At 37.3% G+C, this 18,741-nt stretch overlaps 1 protein-coding gene across 3 annotated transcripts in view; it reads left to right on the forward strand.

Moving 5' to 3' along the window:
* Positions 1-18,741, forward strand: part of NUP35 (nucleoporin 35) — a 48,853-nt gene that overhangs the window by 18,471 nt on the left and 11,641 nt on the right. For 2 of the 3 annotated variants that reach the window (XM_069068592.1, XM_069068593.1), the window contains exon 4: positions 283-343. The exons of the other annotated variant lie outside the window; for it this stretch is intronic. In XM_069068592.1, coding sequence (XP_068924693.1) covers positions 283-343 — 61 coding nt within the window. The remainder of the gene's footprint in view (positions 1-282; positions 344-18,741) is intronic. 3 annotated transcript variants of the gene reach the window in all.

Here is an 18,741-nt window from a genome sequence, read left to right on the forward strand (position 1 = left end):
TAGACTGCAGACAGACCAGTGACTGAAAGGACTTTCACACTAGTAACCAGACTTTTCCTTTCAGCACAGTCAATTTAATGTTTATAATGTTCAATGCTTGTCATTTACTGTGTCCTGATTCTCTCCTGGAGGGAAAAACTTGTAATATACTAGGTGTGAATATTCTGAGTTATCTTTATATATAAAGGCTTGTAATAAGAAATACTACATTTTTGTTCAGAACTTGTTTTAGATTATGAAAAAAAATCTTGTCCCTTAACTTACCTCTTCTCTTTTATGCAGCCCAACATTTCAGTAATGCAGAGTCCCTTGGTTGGAGTTACATCAACTTCCCTAGGAACAGGTAAATATCTTTATGAAAGGTTGATTCTGTTCCTTTAATTAAAAGAATAATGATTACCAGACTTTGCCTCTTACATTGCAAACTTTGATCATACCTTACAAATCAGTGTTCCTTTTTTTTAAGTTTAGTGCAAAAGGATATGGGCCTTTTAAGGTAATTTCCCTTTGTCCCATGTTTGTATGCATGATGAAACCAGTAATTATTTGACTTGAATTTTTTTTTCTTTTTGGAATTGAATTTCTTTTAACCCGTTGTAAGCATAGGTGAACAGTGATTTTTGGTTACCTAGTGTTAATCCATATATCTAATGCGTATCTTTTTTCGTGGAAAAAACTTCTTAACCATAAGGAGAAGCACTGACATAATAGAAAGAACATTGCACTAAGAGTTAGGAGACATGGATTCTTGTCTTAGCTCTGTTACTTTGAAGCTTTGTTATTTTGGGCAAGTCACATTTTCCTCTCTGCCTCATTCTCTTCATCTAGAAAATGAAGAGATTGGACTGGATGACTTCTGATTTCCATTCTAGCTCTAAAATTGTACAGATCCATTCATGATTTAGCAAAATTCATGATAACCTCTTTGGTAGTATATTGTTATCTTATATATATATATATATATATATATATTTTTAAACATTTGATTTTAAAACTTTGAATTCCAGATTCATTCCCTTCCTCCCTTGTCACCCACCCTTACTGGGAATATAAGTAGTTCAGTATAGGTTGTACATGTGTAGCTAACGCAAAACATTAACATAGTAGATACATTGTAAAAGACTGACTATATTTCCCTCCCTTCTATCCCACCTCCCACTTGTTCTATTCTCTACTTTGATCTGTCTCTTTTCAAAAGTGGATGCTTCCAACTTCCCTCCCCCCCGCCTGCCCTCCCTTCCATCATCCCCCCTCTCATCCCCTTCCCCCCTACTCTCCTGTAGGGTGTGATACCATATTTAGTGTGTATTTCATTCCCTCCCCCAAGCTAAATTCAATGAGAATAAGGTTGACCCATTCCCTTTTGCCTTCCTGTTCTTCCCCTCCATTGTAACCATTTTCCCTCGCCTCTTCTATATGAGATAGTTTACCCCATTCTGTCTCTCCCCATCTCCTGTCATTATATTCCTCTCTCACCTCTTAATTTCACCTTTTAATGCACTCCGAACCATTCTGGACATTGGCTACCTTTGTGGCAGAAACGTGCATTTACAGACCCTCGTATTATTTAGTATAATTTTGGAACCAAGTAACGTATTATAATGATATTGGACTTATATGAATTGGGTCACATCGAGGAATGTATATTTGCAAAAAACACAATATTTTATTGTTTATAATTTTGTACAGTATGATAAGTTTTGAAACACTCCCCAATATGCATTGCAGGCTGATTAGTGCATGTTTGACAGTAATAAGTGGTTTGACGCCTGCCACCAGGTGTTTTCCTGTTAGAACACACAATGCAGTCCCGTTTTCTTTGTCCCACATCGGGAATATGTAGTTTATTGTTTGATCTATTGTCCGCAGAAGATGTGGATGGATGCGTTCTTGATACATGAAAATCGCCCTTTAATTGGTCAACGAGTGTCTTGACAAACTTGTGGTGTGTCATTGGCGTTTCATTACTTGTTTGTTTTTCTATGCAATACATTATGTATGAGTTTATCACACACATTTCCAACCCCCCAAAAAATAACTTCCTCCACCATTTGAGCGATTTACGGAGGAAACAATATGTCAAAGCATATTGATCCGCACGATCCACACCACCCATATTTGCCGTATATTCTAACACCATTTCAGGCTTACTGACTGTTACAATATGTCCACCGCGTAATGTTCTCTGGGTAGATTGTAGGTTTGTGTTATAATAATTGGTGAGCATGGTAATAATTCTTTTATCTTTCCACGCAAGAAGCGTAGTATTATTCTTTCTGTATGCAACTGTTTTATTGGTTGAAAATTTTGGTTTTTTTATTTGTGTCGGTACGCCTTTTCGATTTATCTTTATAGTGCCAGTAAGATGACAATTCATCTTTAGCAGTTCTTCCGCTAAAAGGATGCTGGTATAGTACCTGTTGGTGAACATGTGGTATCCTTTTGCATCAGGAACTCTTTCTAATAATTTCTTGAATAAATGTAGCGGAATCCTGGAATACCACTTGTGCCAAGTTGACTTTCGGGAAAGCTGTTTCTTTCCAATTTCTTCTTTGGCATAATTGTTTGTCTCTTTTATTATGCTGTCTACTAATTCTTCAGTAAAATATAATGTGAAATAGTCTATGGGCTCTTTTATGTTACTCGGGACTTGTGGTCTGGCTATTTCTTCGTGTAAATCAAAATTTATCGTGGCTGGAGGAATGTCCGATTCGGTAACATCTTCCCACTCTTCACTTGACGATACGATGTCATGTTGCCGTGTGTTTTCTTCCTTACTACTATTATCGCTTTCGCTATCTATGCGAACAATTCATCGCCTTCTAGGTTGAACGATATCACTATAACTGCTGTCGTTTTGTTCTACAGTTAGTCTTTCTAACGTGTCTGTATAGAGGTCTATCTGGAGCTCATCTTCACTACTACATGTGTCATGAGACTCATTCGTGGTTGGACGCTTTGCCATTGTTCTAATAAAAAATATGAATAAATGCATGGGTTGAAAATTTCTAATTGTTATTACTGACAAGATGATATTTACCAAAATAGCTTTCACCAAACAATTTATTCACTAAGAAAAGAATCACTTTTCCGATTTTCTCACTCGTTAGATCTATGTGCACTGCTCGAAGCTTCAAACCAAAATGAGCTCAGCTTTGAAAATCTTTTCCTCCAGATGTAGACTTGTTTATTTGTAATTATATATCTCACTATACAGTGCGCGCTATGTTCGAAAACCGACCTTTCTTCTACAAACTCCCCTTATCGCTCTTTTCAAGTGGCATCACGAAATGCTTGGACCGTCGTGAGCACGCATCTCACGTTCTCGTCCGACACAAAACCCGCTGACATTTCTTGTATATATCTTAGTAATTTTACGATATTTTGATTTAATTTCTTGTGCCATTTCAAGATAAAACTTCAGGGAAACATGCATGTCTCAAAAAGTTGCGTTGAAATAACTCAATTCGCCGTAATCACTAATAAACTGCAATGTCCCCTGAGAGGGGACATCCAAATGATAGCTAGAATTCCGATGTCCCCTGAGAGGGGACAGCGGAGTGCAAAGCATCAAGTATCATCCCTTCCTATTAAATTGGTCCTGTGCCCTCTATGTATACCTGTATACATTTATACACACATTCACACATAATCATACGCCTGTATACCCTCCAATATAGACATATATATCTATTCCCTTCAACTATTTTCATACTGAGAAAAGTTTCATCAGTTACAATTATTGTTTTTCCATGTAGGAATGTTAATAGTTCAATTTTGATAAGTTCCTTATGATTTCTTTTCCCTGTTTACCTTCTCATGCTTCTCTTGCTTCTTGTATCTGAATGTCAAATTTTCTATTTAACTCTGGTTTTTTCATCAAGAATGCTTGAAAGTCCTCTATTCCACTGAATAACCATATTTTCCCCTGAAATATGATACTCCCTCCAGCCTGTGGCTGGTCAGGCCTGCCCTGGAGCTAAAACCTCTGGCTTGGCACCCAGAACACTGGCTAGCTGATTCCTGCTGCCTGCCAGGTTGTCCTCAGCGGGAGGTTAGCCTCTCTGTGTCATTTTGTGGGTTCTGTAGCTCCAAAGTTTGTTCAGAATCCCTTTTTATGTGGATTGGGGGTGGTGAGAGCCGGAGCCCTGCAGAGGTCCTGTTTCTACTCCACCATCTTCTTTGGTTGTATATTGAAATCTGAATCTGCTTAAAAAAAAAAACAAAACTTCAGGGAATTTGGTGATTTTATAACTAATCTTCATATTTTTGAAATAAACTGATAAGGACTGTATAAGAATTTAGAAAAAGTCTGTGGTTCTACAAAAGGTCTTAACCCCAAAGGGACTGAATAGTAAAGATTTCAGGGAATGGTAAGAGAATGGAGAATAGCATAATTTATTGTAAAGACACTTGGTCTGGAGTTGAGGGATCCTTGCTTCAAATTCTGGCTCTTTTACTGCTTATATGGCCTTGGAGTTTCCTTATCTATAAAATTGTGGGAATCGACTTGATTATCTTTAGATCACTATAGTGTCTTCTTCACTACAGTGTAGAATTTAAAGCTTCTAGTTTTAAATCTTATCAATTTGGGAGGTACCTAGGGTGAGATTTGGTCAGACTCTACCTGGGTAAGTGTGTACACTTCTATGGGGTACAGGAGAGTAGGTGGCTAGTGTCAGTTGTTGGACCCATATATGTAGGGATGTGGCAAGAATAGGTATTAGACTCAGGTTTTGACTGACTAGATAGAGCAGGACTGGATAAGACACTTAGAAGAGCTTGGAAGTTCTTTTTGGGAGGCTTGGATTGGGATCAGGATGAGGTCATCTTTGGATCTGGGATAGGATGAAACTGAAATGCATCACTCTACATTGGGCAGTTAAATTAAGTATAGAAGAATAAAGGCTGAGTAATAGAAGCATTCTTGGTGGTGATGTGATTTAAGATGTTGAGGGACCCCTCAAGGACTGAAGTATGGGAGAGGGTCATCTGGAATGAATTCTTGAACTCTAGGTTTCTTGAGTTAAATTGGCAAATGTTTATTGTTATGCTAATATGGCAGGCAGAGCTCTTTTAGGAACTTAAAATTTAAAAGAAATGACTCTAAAATTTATAGAGTAACAGTTGTGGATTATCTGACAGATATGTTAATTAGAGGATAACAAACTCCCTTACTCTTGGACATTATTCACTACTGGAAACCCAGGGAGGGGGCTTCTCAGGGGTGTATTTTTGGTCTCTTATGTCTGTAGTAAGATAGCTTTTGAGAGTTCGTGTCTATAGCTTGACCCCTGGACTGCATATGATAATTTTAGGAATCAATACATGATAATTCTGTGCAAGATAGTCCTGTTTTTACAAGAGAATTCCTTTAGAGGTCAGCTTGTTCTTGTGATAGGGAAAGATTGTTTTACTGGGGCCCACTCATGTGTGATTGCTATGCATAGTGTCCTTGGGCTACAGAGAAAACTGTTAGGGATCATGTTTTGAAACTAGGGAGAAACATCCTAAAATTGGGGTCCAGGCACAAATACCCAAGGACCCCATGACTGGTGTCACCCACTCAATTTGCCTGTGGTTTGGAAGTATAGGTGATGTAGGTAGAAACCTATGAGAACAGTTTCAGAACTGAAGGAAATGTGATGTAGGGCCTCAAATGCTAGACTGGGACTCAGAAAGACTTGAATTCATATTCTACCTTAGGCACTTACTAGACAAATGACCTTGTAATAGAAATCACTTTTCTGTACCTATCTTTCCTCATGTATAGTAGAAGGGGTTAGGTCCATTGATTTTTAAGGTCTTTTCCAACTCTGAGTCTGTGATCTGATGATCCCCATTAAGGATTTGAGGTTTGAAACAGGTTCAGCAGCTTATTAGGAGGTAAACTCAGATGTCACTCTGAAAGTATATTAGGTTAAAAAGCAGCTTGTGATGTATTTCTAATTAGATGTGACAATGAATTTTTTTTCTTTTAATGGAGTTCAGGGGAAATGTGGAAGTTCAAAATCAAAAGTCAACAAAGTAAGCTAATGCTAAGAGATTCATTCTAGAACACTAGCTTGTGAATGATCTCTTAGCAGAGCTACCCTTCTCTGAGAATATAGGAGCTGTGATAAAGAAAACATACAGAACTTAATCTACCACTTGGAGCCACTGCTGCATCAGCTATAACTTAAATAACGAGATGACCAAAAAAATGTGGAAAAGACATACAGACTGAGGTAAACAAGATTGTGGTTTAGAAGGAGGAAAAGTAATATATGTATTAGACTAGGAGAGAATGTGTTATATAAGTAGGTAACAGAATTTTGGAGGGGCTAAGGAACGGGAATCTAAAAGAGTGGATGAGACTGGTGATCGATTCAGAGGAAACAGATTTTTCTACCCCACCCAAATTAGCACAAATAAATGGAAGTCCCACATATAATTTATTAGTTTTAGTTAGAAGGTGTGGAAAGTAGAAAATTGGGCATCACCTTATGGTAGTATTCATTACTATTTTATGCAGACCATTTTAGCACAGTAGTGATTATATATCATAGCTGAAATTGAAAATTAATGGTAATTTTATTTCAACTATAGTAGAATTTATTATTATTTCTGAGGAATGATATTATTTGGATAAGGAAGGCTTTGGGATAAGTTAGAGATTTAACACTTTACCACAAATAGCTAGAGGGTTTACTGAGTATAAGAAGTGGTTATTTGCCTTCCAGCCTGTAGAAATCTTCTGTCTCCTCTCAGATACTTTTTTTTTTTAATTGAAGATAGTAGTATTTTTTCTTATTCTATTATTCAATATTATCACATAATATTGAATATAAGACCCTACCTGCCCAGGAGTAGATCCCCAGTTGGCTTGCCTCTCTATTCTTTTATTTTTTTAATTAAATTTTTTGCTTATTTTTAGTTTACATCATTAATTTCCACAATATTTTAAGTTACAAATTTTCTCCCTGTCTTTCCTCTACCCACTACTCCAAAAAATTGATCCTACTGTATACCCCCTCCCCCAATCTGCCCTTTCCTATATCTTCCCCCATCTCCCCTCCGACTTTCCAGTAGGGCAAGATGGATCTCTATACTCCAGTGCCTGTATATCTTATTTCCCAGTTGCTTGTAAAAAAAAAATATATATATATATATATATGTATGTATATATGTGTGTGTGTATATATATATATATATATACATATTTAAACATTTGATTTTAAAACTTCGAATTCCAGATTCTTTCAGACCTTCCTTCCCCGTCACCCACCCTTACTGGGAAGATAGGCAGTTCAGTATAGGTTGTACATGTGTAGCTACGCAAAACATTGCCATAGTCGATATATTATGAAAGACTGACAATATTTCCCTCCATTCTATCCGGCCCCCCACTTGTTCTGTTCTCTACTTTGACCCTGTCCCTTTTCAAAGGTGTGTGCTTCCAACTTCTCTGCCCCCTAGCCTGCCCTCCCTTCCATCATCCCCCCTCTCATCCCCTTCCCCCCTACTATCCTGTAGGTTGAGATACCCTATTTAGTGTGTATGTCATTCCCTCCCTAAGCCAAATTCAATGAGAGTAAGGTTGACCCATTCCCTTTTGTCTTCCTGTTATTCTCCTCCATTGTAACAGTTTTCCCTTGCCTCTTCTATATGAGATAATTTACCCCATTCTGTCTCTCCCCATCTCCTCTCATTATATTCCTCTTTCACCTCTCAATTTCACCTTTTAAGTATCATCCCTTCCTATTCAGTTGGTCCTGTGCCCACTATCTGTGCATACCTGTACACATATATACACACACTCACATATGTATTCATATGCCCATACACCCTCCTATATAGAAACATATATGTATGTATACACATATATATATATATATATATATATAATTTATATTCCCTTCAACTATTCTCATACCGAGAAAAGTTTCATAAGTTACAATGATAATTTTTCCATGTAGGAATGTAAATAGTTCAACTTTGATAAGTTCCTTACGATTTCTTTTCCCTATTTACCTTCTCATGCTTCTCTTGCTTCTTTTATCTGAATGTCAAATTTTCTATTCAACTCTGGTTTTTTCATCAAGAATACTTGAAAATGCTCTATTTCATTGAATGACTGTATTTTCCCCTGAAACATAATACTCAGTTTTGCTGGGTAGGTGATTCTTGGTTTTAATATCAGTTCCTTTGCCCTCTGGAATATCATATTCCAAACCCTTTGATCCCTCAATGTAGAAGCTGCCAGATCCTGTATTATCCTGATTGTGTTTCCACAATATTCAAATTGTTTCTTCCTGGCTGCTTGTAATATTTTCTCCTTGATCTGGGAATTCTGGAACCTGGCTATAATATTCCTAGGAGTTTTCTTTTTGGGATCTTTTTCAGGAGGTGATCGGTGGATTCTTTCAACTTCTATTTTGCCCTCTGGTTCTAAAACATCAGGGCAGTTTTCCTTGAGCATTTTTTGAAGGATGATTTCTAGGTTCTTTTTTTGATCATGGCTTTCAGGTAGTCCAGTAATTTTTCAATAATCTCTTCTGGATCTATTTTCCAGGTCAGTGGTTTTTCCAATGAGATATTTTACATTGCCTTCTATTTTTTTTTCATTTGTTTGGATTTGTTTAATAGTATCTTGATTTTTCATAAAGTTACTAGCTTCCATTTGCTCCAATCTAATTCCGAAGGAATGATTCTCTTCAGTGAGCTTTTGAGATTCTTTTTCCATCTGGCAAATTTGGCTTTTTAAGGCATTTTCTCCTCATTGACTTTTTGAGCCTCTTTTGCCATTTGAGTTAGCCTATTTTTTTTAAGATGTTATTTTCTCCAGTCAGGTTGTTGACTCTTTTCATGATTTTCTTGCATCATTCTCATTTCTCTTCCTGATTTTTCCTCCACTTCTCTTATTTGGTTTTCAAAATTCTTCTTAAGCTCCTCTGTGTCCTGTAACCGGTTCATATTTTTCTTGGAAGCTTTTGGTGCAGGAGTTCTGATTTAGCTGTTTTCCTCTTGTTTCTTGCTTTGATCCTTTTTGTCCCCAAAATGGGAATCTAAAGTTGGATTGCTATGCTTGCTTTGCTTCTTTTGCTTGCTCATGTTGCCACTCAGTGACTTGACTTTTGAGCTTTTTGCCACAGTAGAACTCTGCTACCAGAGCAGGGACCTTTGTCCCCAATCACTGGGGTTTTCTCAGCTGCCAGAGTGATTACCATGTTTCCCCGATAATAAGACCTATCCCGAAAATAAGCCCTCCCCTTACTGTGTATGATTCCTCTAAAATAAGCCCTATTGAGATTGCTACTGTAGTGAAGGTGATCCCCTGCGCTACACCTCTGAGCTGCATCCAATCAGAGCTGCAGCAGTGAGCGCGTCAGATTTGCTTATTGAATAAAGGTACATTTTTTTGTTCACATTTACCTGTTTATTAAAATTGCTGTCAATGTTCATTAAAATAAGCCCTCCCCTGAAAATAAGCCCTCTGGTGTTTTTCTGTCCAAAAAAATAATAAGACAGTGTCTTATTATCGGGGAAACACAGTAGTTGGGTGACCTCTCTGAAGCCTCCACCGGCTCTGGCACTTGGTCACACACCCCAGGACTTCCACTCCAGACAGTGATCCAGATCCAAGCAGGTTAAAACAAGAGCAATTACCCCCTGGAATAGTTGCTTGGTCCCCTTAAAATCTGCAGGCCAGTAGCTCTGAAGCAGCTATGGGGTGGGCCATAACCTCAGCTGCTTCTTCCTCCAGGGGCAGAGGCTGAAACACACTCCCGGACCTCCTGTTCCCAAAGTCCACACTGACCTCTCACTTTTTCTTTGGAATTTATAGGTTGATAATTCTGGAAACCCGACTCAGCTACTGGTGATCCACTCTCCCGAGGTCCCTCCAGCTGCAGCTGGTTGTGACCGTCCTGAGGCTAAAACCATGGGCTCAAGCAGGGCTGGGCTGGGCTCTGCTTCCAGCTAGATGCATTGGCCCCTTCCTGCCAGCCTGCTGGGCTGCCTTCAGTGGAAGATTTGTTTCTCTGTCACTTTGTTCTCTAGCCCTAAAGTTTGTTTAGAGTCATTTTTTATAGGTGTTTGAGGTGGTTATGAGGGGAGCGCAGGGACTTTTCCTGCTTCTGTGCTGCCATCTTGGCTCCACCCCCCTCAGGCACTTTTCTTAGATAGCGGTTTGTTTGCTTTTAATCTCTGCTGTAGTAGCTGCTACTGACTTTCACTGTTGATGCAGGAGGCCACTTGGATTCTCATCACTGTTGGTTTTTTCCTGCTTATTTGATTAAAAAATGTTTTATTGGTGTTTTAAAAAAAATATACTTATTACCCCTAATAGAACCTTTCCTGTAAAAAAGTATAACTAAGCAAAACAAACTACAGACTTGACACATTGACCACATCTGACGGCATCTGCTTCATTTTACCATTCTACTGTAGTCTATCACCCCTCGTGGAGAGGAGAGATATGTTTCATTAACGTCTGAAAAAAATCTAGGGGTTTTAATGAGCTCCACGCTTACTATAATTTAGCAGTATGATGGGACAGTAAAAAAAAAGATAATGTGATTTTCTTGGCTTGCTTTAAGAGTAACATAACTTCTAGAAGAAATCTGTGATGGTTATGTACTGTGCCCTAGTCAGACCACATCTAGAGTGTTGTGTTCAGTTCTGGGCACTGTAGTTTAAGAAAGATATTCTTTTTTTTAAAACAATTTTTTGGAGGGGGCAAAGGCAAGGCAATTGAGGTTAAGTGACTTGCCCAAGGTCACATAGCTAGTAAGTGTGTCAAATGTCTCAGGCTGGATTTGAACTCAGATCCTCCTGACCCTAGGGCTGGTGCTCTATTCACTGTGACACCTAGCTGCCCCAGAAAGATATTCTTAAACTAGAGGGGTAAAGGACCTTAAATCCTTGTCATTTGAAGATTAATTGAAGGGACTGGTATATTTTTTTTGGGGGGGGGGGAAGATGAGAGGCAGAGAGGCCATGATAGCTGTCTTCAAGTGTTTAAATGTCTGCCTTGTAGAAGGGGAAATTAGTCTAATTCTGTTTTGCCCCAGAAGGAAGAACCAGGCAAAATGGGTGGAAGATGCAGAGAGAGAAATTTAGGCTTGGTTTAAGGAAAAAATTCCCAATAGTTAAGAACTGGCCCTAAGCGGTATGAATTGAAATGATGGATTTCCCCATTGTTAGATGTTTTCAAGCAGAGGCTGAATGGTCACTTTTTGGTATGTTATAGTGTGCATTTTTTTCATGTGTATGATGACTTGGGCTATTTATATTGTTTCTGAATCTTACTTGTGTAATCTCCATTGATCTATCTTTCTGTTCTTTAAACAGTACCAGACAGTTTTGATGACAGTTGCTTTATAATATCACTTGATGTCTGTAAATGCTCTTTCCCCTTCATCCTTCTTTTCATCATTTTCCTCGATATTCTAGATCTTTTGTTTTTCCAAGTGAATTTTGTTATTTTATCAAGTTCTGTAAAGTGTCCCCATGATTAGTAGATTTGTTTAGTAGAGCAATAAAAGTGTAGATAAATTTTGGTAGTATTGTTATTTTTATTATATTGGTGTGACCTAACAATGAGCACTGACTATTCCTTCAACTCTTTAAATTGTCTTTATCTCTTTAAGGAGTGAGATATAATTTAAACCATATAATATAAGTCTTTTATGTGCTTTGGGAGGTCATTCCACAGAAATCTTTTGCATTTTATGGTTATGTGGAATGGGATTTTCCTTTCTATTATTACTTCTTTTTTTTTGTTATTGTTGTTTAGAAATGCAGTTGATTTTTTATGATTTTGCAGCTTACTACTTTGCTGGAGCAATTGTCTCTATCTTTGCTGATTGCCTACTGTGTTCCAAGTAAACCATCATATCATTAGCAAACAAGGATAGTTTTATCTTCCCTTTACTTGTCTTTATTTCTTTGATTCCTTTCTTTTGTTTTACTGCTATTGCTAGCATTTCCTAAACTATATCAGATAATAGTATCCGTGCTTCATTCTGGATAGATTTTACTATAGTTGGGAAAAGGCTTTAAGTGGAGCTGTAGTATATTACTCAATGAAAAGAGCACTAGATTTGAAGTCTTATATGAGCTTCAGTTTTCACCTGACACTTAAGTTTCCTTGCAGACCTTTCACAAGTCATTTCACCTCATTGAGCCATGGTTTTTTTCACTTCTGTAAAATAGGGATAATACATGTTACCGCTACCTACTTTCCAAGCCTTTTATGGAGAAAGCTCTTTGAAAGCTTTAGAATGCTGTGGAAGTACTTTATTAATAAGGATACTAGTGCTAGCCATTTGTAAAGAGGTTCTATGGCAGTTGTCATTCACCTTAAATCTGGCAGTCTCCAACTCATTTACTTGGAATTTGGAACACATGCCCATATGGAATAGCAGCCTAAACCACAGAAGACTTTTTAACCATAGTACAAACACACAGTAATAGGATGTTAAACTTAGAACTGAAAGGAACCTCAGAGGTAATCTAGTTTAATTCCCTCATGAAGAAACTGAAACTCCAAGAGGTCAAATGACCATTCCAGATTCACACAGGTAATAAATAGTAGAGAACCCATTTCCTCTGATTCTATCTACATCCTGTGCTTTGTCCACAGTTTCATTACAAATGCAATATGCTTTGTGGTTTGGGAACTAAACTAGGAACTACCATTGTTTCGAGGGCAAAATGATAACGAATGATGCTAGAAATGTGCTAGAAACACATTGTCAACTTTTCTCTTGCCAGTTTTGGTGGAGGTCACCTAACTCATGGCGAGAAAGTAATATGAGTATTAGGAAAAACCCTTTACTTTTTTTTTGTTGTTAATTTATTTTTAGTTTTCAACATTCACTTCCATAAATTTTAAATTCCCCCCCCCAGATGGCATGCAGTTCTATATAGGCTATACATATACATTCCTGTTAAACATATTTAAGCATATTTTCATGTTGTATAGAAGAATTAGAATGAATGGGACTGACCATGAGAAAGAAAAACATAAAACAGAAGAAAAGAAGAAAATAGTCTTCTTCAATCTGCATTCAGACTCCATATTTCTTCTGAATGTGGATGGCGTTTTCCATCATAAGTCTTTTGGAGTAATTTTAGGCCCTTGCATTGCTGAGAAGAGCTCTAAGTATCAGAGTCAGACATTGAACAGTGTGGCTATTTCTGTGTATGATATTCTCCTGGTTCTTCTCGCTTCACTCAGCATCAGTTCATATAAGTCTTTCTAGGTTTTTCTCATGCACATTTGAAGCCCTTTACTTTTTAGGGAACTTTGTGGAACCAGCTCCTTTACTCACCATTGTTATGTAAAAAAACCTTAAGTTAGGAAGTACTTGTAGTTGATTATTTATCAAAAATGTATCTTATAGGCTTTTGTTTTCTCTAACTTAAGGTTTGGAAGTTAGCTGATTTCTTAGGGCTGTTTAGTTCATTTTGATCACTTTTTCCTTGCTCTATTATTATGCAGAGGGTGTTGACTTCTGTTTATGTGGTTTTAAAAATTGATTAATTATACTAGCCAGCTTTTAAGTACTCCCATTTCCTCTGGTTGCTTCATGCCTGTGAGGCTTTTCACCTCTCATCTTTGCCTACTGGCTTCCTTGGCTTCCTCTTAGTTCTGTCTAAACTAAAATCTCATCTTCTATAGGAAGCCTTTTCTAACCTCTTTAAATTCTAGTGCCTTCTCTTTAATGATTTCCTATTTAGGAAAAAAAAATTGTGAGCTCCTTGAGGGCAAGAGTTGTCTTTCACCCTTTTTATATCTCTAGTACATGGCATAATTCCTGGCACATAGCAGGTGCTTAATAAATGTTTATTGACTGCTTGACTGACTTTTAGGTCAGTAGTCCTAATTTTAAAATAATTTAATCTGCTGTTTCAAATGAATTTTTAAAAATAGCTCATTTTCATGAATTGGTCCTTTGCCTTCTGCTTAGTTTGATCTTCTGAAGGATGTTTAAGTTATGATTTATTAAGAGAGACACATTACTGTCTAATTTAATGTGGTTTGTAAATAGGTATGCTTAATTTTCAGCTTTTATAAAGCCTGTGTATACCAGAAAGTCTGATTGAAAGGATGTGGAATCAGTGAAGCAATTAAATGTTTTTTTAAAAAGCAATTATGTTAAAGTTATGTAAATGGCTTTAGATTATGTATAAGTAATTATATTTTTCAGAGTAGTTGACAGGGCAATAATAAAACTGCTTGTTCATTTGAACTTTGATTTTGATTTATTTTTAAAAGTCATAATGGACCTCTAACTTTGAGTCTTTTTAAGGGTCATTACAAAGTATAGTATAACTAAATATTGCTTTTTTTTAGTATTAATATAGTACTTGGATATTTTAATTGACATTAAACTTCAGATTAAAATACCTTTCCTGTATTCTATAAATTAGAGGCATAACTTGTAGGAATTTTCATTTATCTGTATTTTTCCTTTAATTTTTTTCATGCTCTATCATCATGATATTGTTTTAAATGAATGTCACTAAATTAAAGATCTGTAATTTTAGATCAGAGAATAACAGAATTTGAGTTTTAAGAGATTTCAGCAACTCTTGCCTGAAAAAAATCCTCATTATAATGTACCCAATAAATTGTCATCTAAACGTTACTTGAAGAGGAACACACTATATTTCAAGGCAGTTCATTCTTTTTTTTTTTTGGTAGCTCTAGTTTTTTGTTTTTTTTCCCCCAAGAACAAGCTTAAATTTTCTCCTTTGCAACTCTTAACCTATTGTTCATACTTTTGCCCTCATATACCCAGTAAAATGAAGCTCATTCCTGCTTCCACACGGCAGCCTTTCAAATACCTGAAGGCCACTGTTGCCCTCTGAGTTACTTTGGGGTGAACAATCAGCTAGCATTTATCATGTACCAGATCTCTACCAGGCACTGGGCTAGGTTCTAGGAATATAAATATAAAGAATGAAACAATTTCTATTTCCAAGGAGTTTACAGGTGACACAAGTTCATGTATAAATATAAAGTTAAATTTGGTGTAGTTGGAGAGAAAAAAGGCACTAGCAGCTGTTCGGATCAGATCTATAAAGGCTAGAAAGTGGTCCTTGAGGTGCATTTGAAGGAACAGAAGGATTCTGTGAGGTGGAGGTGAAGAAATAAGGTACGTACATGGGAGAAAACTGACTCAAAGGCATGGAGATATGAGATGGAGTTAAGAGATGGGGAATGGAATGCTATGTATGAGGAACAGAGAAAAAACCAGATCAGAGGGTGTTAGTTTGGGTGGGCAGAGTAGAGGAAGTGATATACCATGGTATTGAAAAGGTTGGGGCCAGGGTTTTTAAAAACTAAACAGAGAAATTTATATTTCATCCTAAAGGTTATAGGGAACCACTGGAGTTTATTGGATAGAGGAGAGACATGATTAGATCTATATTTAAAGAAGGTTACTTTGTTAGCTGTTTGTAAGTTGGGGTTGAGTGGGGAGAGACTGAAGCATGGGAACCATTGTAATAATTTAGGCGAGTGGTGATGAGGACTTGAATTAAAATCGTAGTTGTTTGAATAGAGAGAAAAGATTAGATGTAAGAAATATTGTGGAGGTAGAAATGCCAGAATTCTCAATTGATTAGATATATAGGGTAAGGAAGACTGAGAGGTTGATGATAATGCCACAGTTTTAAACTTGGGAGATTGGAAGAATGATTGTGCTTTAGGTAGAAGTAGGGGAGTTTGGAAGAGGGTGGCGTTTGGTGGGGAAAAATCATGTGCTCAGTTTTGAGCATGTTGAATTTAGTATGTTTCCAGGATATCCACAGGGCAGAAAGACTAAGGCTGGATCTGTAGCTCTGGGAGTTATCAGCAAAGAGATAATAATTAGACCCATGGGGGCCTCCATTCATCTTGAGGAAATAGGATGATGATAGGAATAATCCAGAGTTGGGGTTTCACAAAGCTTAAGGGTTGATAGGACAAGGGATTCATGAGTAGAGAATAGTAGAGAGTTAAATCACTTCATTAAGAAGTTGAAGTTGGGAGGGAAGGAGAATCTAGCTCTGAGAGGCAAGAGTGGAGAGAGGTAGCATAGTACTGTACAGTAAGGTTAACATAGTTTCTTTTAGAATGCAGTTTAAAAAAAATCTTTGTCAAATTTGTGTAGTATGAATTTATGTAAAGCAAGAACTGTCTTGTCAATAGGCAGTCACAACTTCACAAAACTTATGTGAAAACTAGGTTTATTATAAATGAAATAAACATGCATGTAGAATCCAAAGGGTTCACAGTCCATACAGAAGTTTGTATGTTTATGTATGTTTACAACAAAGGGAGGAAGAGAAAACAAAAATCTACCTAAAGGAGGGTGGCATGGGGATGGGGGAATGCACAGTAATGGTGGGAAAAGGACAAAACCCCTCCTGAAGGAGAGGAGTGAGGTGATGGCAAATACATCATTCTTTTCCCTTGGGCACTGCTAGATTATGAAGATACAATGGTCTGCTTATCTACGAGGGTCCTAGTTGTTCAAGCAGTTTCTCAGCCTAGTGCAGACTGATTGTTATTTGTCTTGACTCCCAAGGACATACGGGGAATTCAGTTTGGGATGTAAACAACAAAATATGTCAGCTGGGGTGGGAGGCTTCATTCTTGACACATTTAGGGCCTGTATTCTGGGTCCAGTGTTTTTGAAAAATACAGCAACTCAGAAAGACAAGTACAAGGGACCCCTTAACATCCCTTAACAGTATATAGGAATTGAACACAACGACAAATTGGGAGGTTAAGAGTATTTTAGGGAACTTAAGGGACATTAAAATCTTCTAATATGAACATAGAAGTTGGGGATAGAAAGCTGGATTCTGAGCTTAACTGAAAAAGGAAAGGAATATGTTCTAGGAGATCAGTAGATAACATCCACCAATATCTAGATGGGTGATAAATCTGGATATAGTAAATTTCAAAGGAGGGCAGGTTGCTTCTGAGTGATGTTAGTAGAGGAAGACTGCTAAGTGTCAATTTGGAGCAGAGTATGAGACTTCCTCTTTAGGATCAGTGTGTGTTGGTGGTAGGAGAGAAACTTTAACCTGTACTGGAAAAGAAGCTCTGGAGTATGATGTCATTAGGAAAGAGGCAGGTTGCACAGTAAGAGGCAGAGGAGTAAAACAAAGGAAATTTGTTAACCATGGAGCAGTAGTTCCAGAGATCAAGGTGCCAAGAGGTGGGCACATGTCAGTAGGACATAAGGGGAGAAGGGTTGAGGTGGACGTGGAGGGAAGAGCAGGCAGCAGGGATCGAAGAGGTGTTTCTTTGCTATTCCATAATCTGGGAATAAGAGAAGCTAGGGTTTGCTAACTTTGATGGATTTAGTTCTAGCAGAGTATCACAAGGATGGGAGGAGATATGTGACTGAAGGAAGGTGAGTAACATATCATCCTTTGGTCTTGATGCCTGCTGTAGAGAGCCTGGTATTCTGGGAGTAAGGAGGGATTGATTAAAACTGGAGCAGCATCAAGGAGGCTGTCACTGAACCATTAATGACCATTCTTTTGAGTCTTGCCATTCAGTCAGTCTCATATCTCTGCTTTTATAAAAAGAGCATTAGATAGTTTATTTACGAACTTTGCTTATTACTAATTTTGCTTACACCAAGGTAAATAATATCTGTTACATTCCCCTGATCTGCCACTCTAGTAACTACTTTTTAAAAAAGGAGTTAAGATTGTTATTGTTGTTGATGTTAGTGAAATTTTTTTTCAATAACTTAACTTTTCAGTAGCTTCCGTTTCCATCCTCTTGCCTCCAAACAGAACTGCCCTTTGTAACAAAGTAATATAGTTAAGCAAAACAAATCACCACATTAGGCCATATTTGAAAATACATTCCTCATTCTCCATCAGATGTCCTTTTCTTAATGAAGCTGTTTTTGGGGGGGGCATCTCCAGTCATCCTGCTCTATATCTTACCACCATCCAGATGACTCCAGAGGAGAAAGTGAGGCTGGTGACTTTCTTTGCATATCCCTCCTTTACTCAGATCCAATTCACCTGCAAGTTATGGTGTTAACTTCCTGATGTCACGGTCCTCTTTGAGAATAAAGGACAAACAACAATGACATGCTAGCTTTTTATGATCATTGCTTTTGCTAAATGTTTGCTAGCTATTTTGGAATTTTGTGAGGAAGAGAAATCAATTTCACTGGTATGTAGTTTGCAGATGATATTTAATGTTTTGGAAACTCCCTCTAATTCTTAACTCATCTTTTAAGTGACTTGCCAATGATCATATTGCTAATGTCAGATTAAAATTTGAACCTAGCTCTTCCTGACTCCAGTCTACTATGCCATGCATTCTCTCCTTTAAATTAAGAATTGTAGTGATTAATATCCAGTACCCAGGGCACTTTCATAAAATCAATTCACTTGAATAACACTTTCCAAAAGTATTATTATCAAAACTTATTTTTGAACAATTTATTTTATGACTATTGAAATTTGTGACAATGCAAATGGGAACTGTCTTCATATATTTATAACATTAGCACATAGCATTCTTTTGTATTCTAGTATGGTTGTATATTCATTGATAAATTTGTGTAGAAAGACTTGGAAGTTATATAATAGGAAGAGCATCTGACTTGTATGGGAATTCATTTATTCAACAAACATTTATTAATTGCATATTATATGCTAGGTACTTACAAAGAGAAATAGAGAGAGAGAGAGAGAGAGAGAGAGAGAGAGAGAGAGAGAGAGAGA

The sequence above is a fragment of the Petaurus breviceps genome, unplaced genomic scaffold (genome assembly GCF_028583685.1).
Source record: "Petaurus breviceps papuanus isolate PSGF00001 unplaced genomic scaffold, PetGlider_PUasm1.0 90763, whole genome shotgun sequence".
NCBI lineage: Eukaryota > Metazoa > Chordata > Mammalia > Diprotodontia > Petauridae > Petaurus > Petaurus breviceps.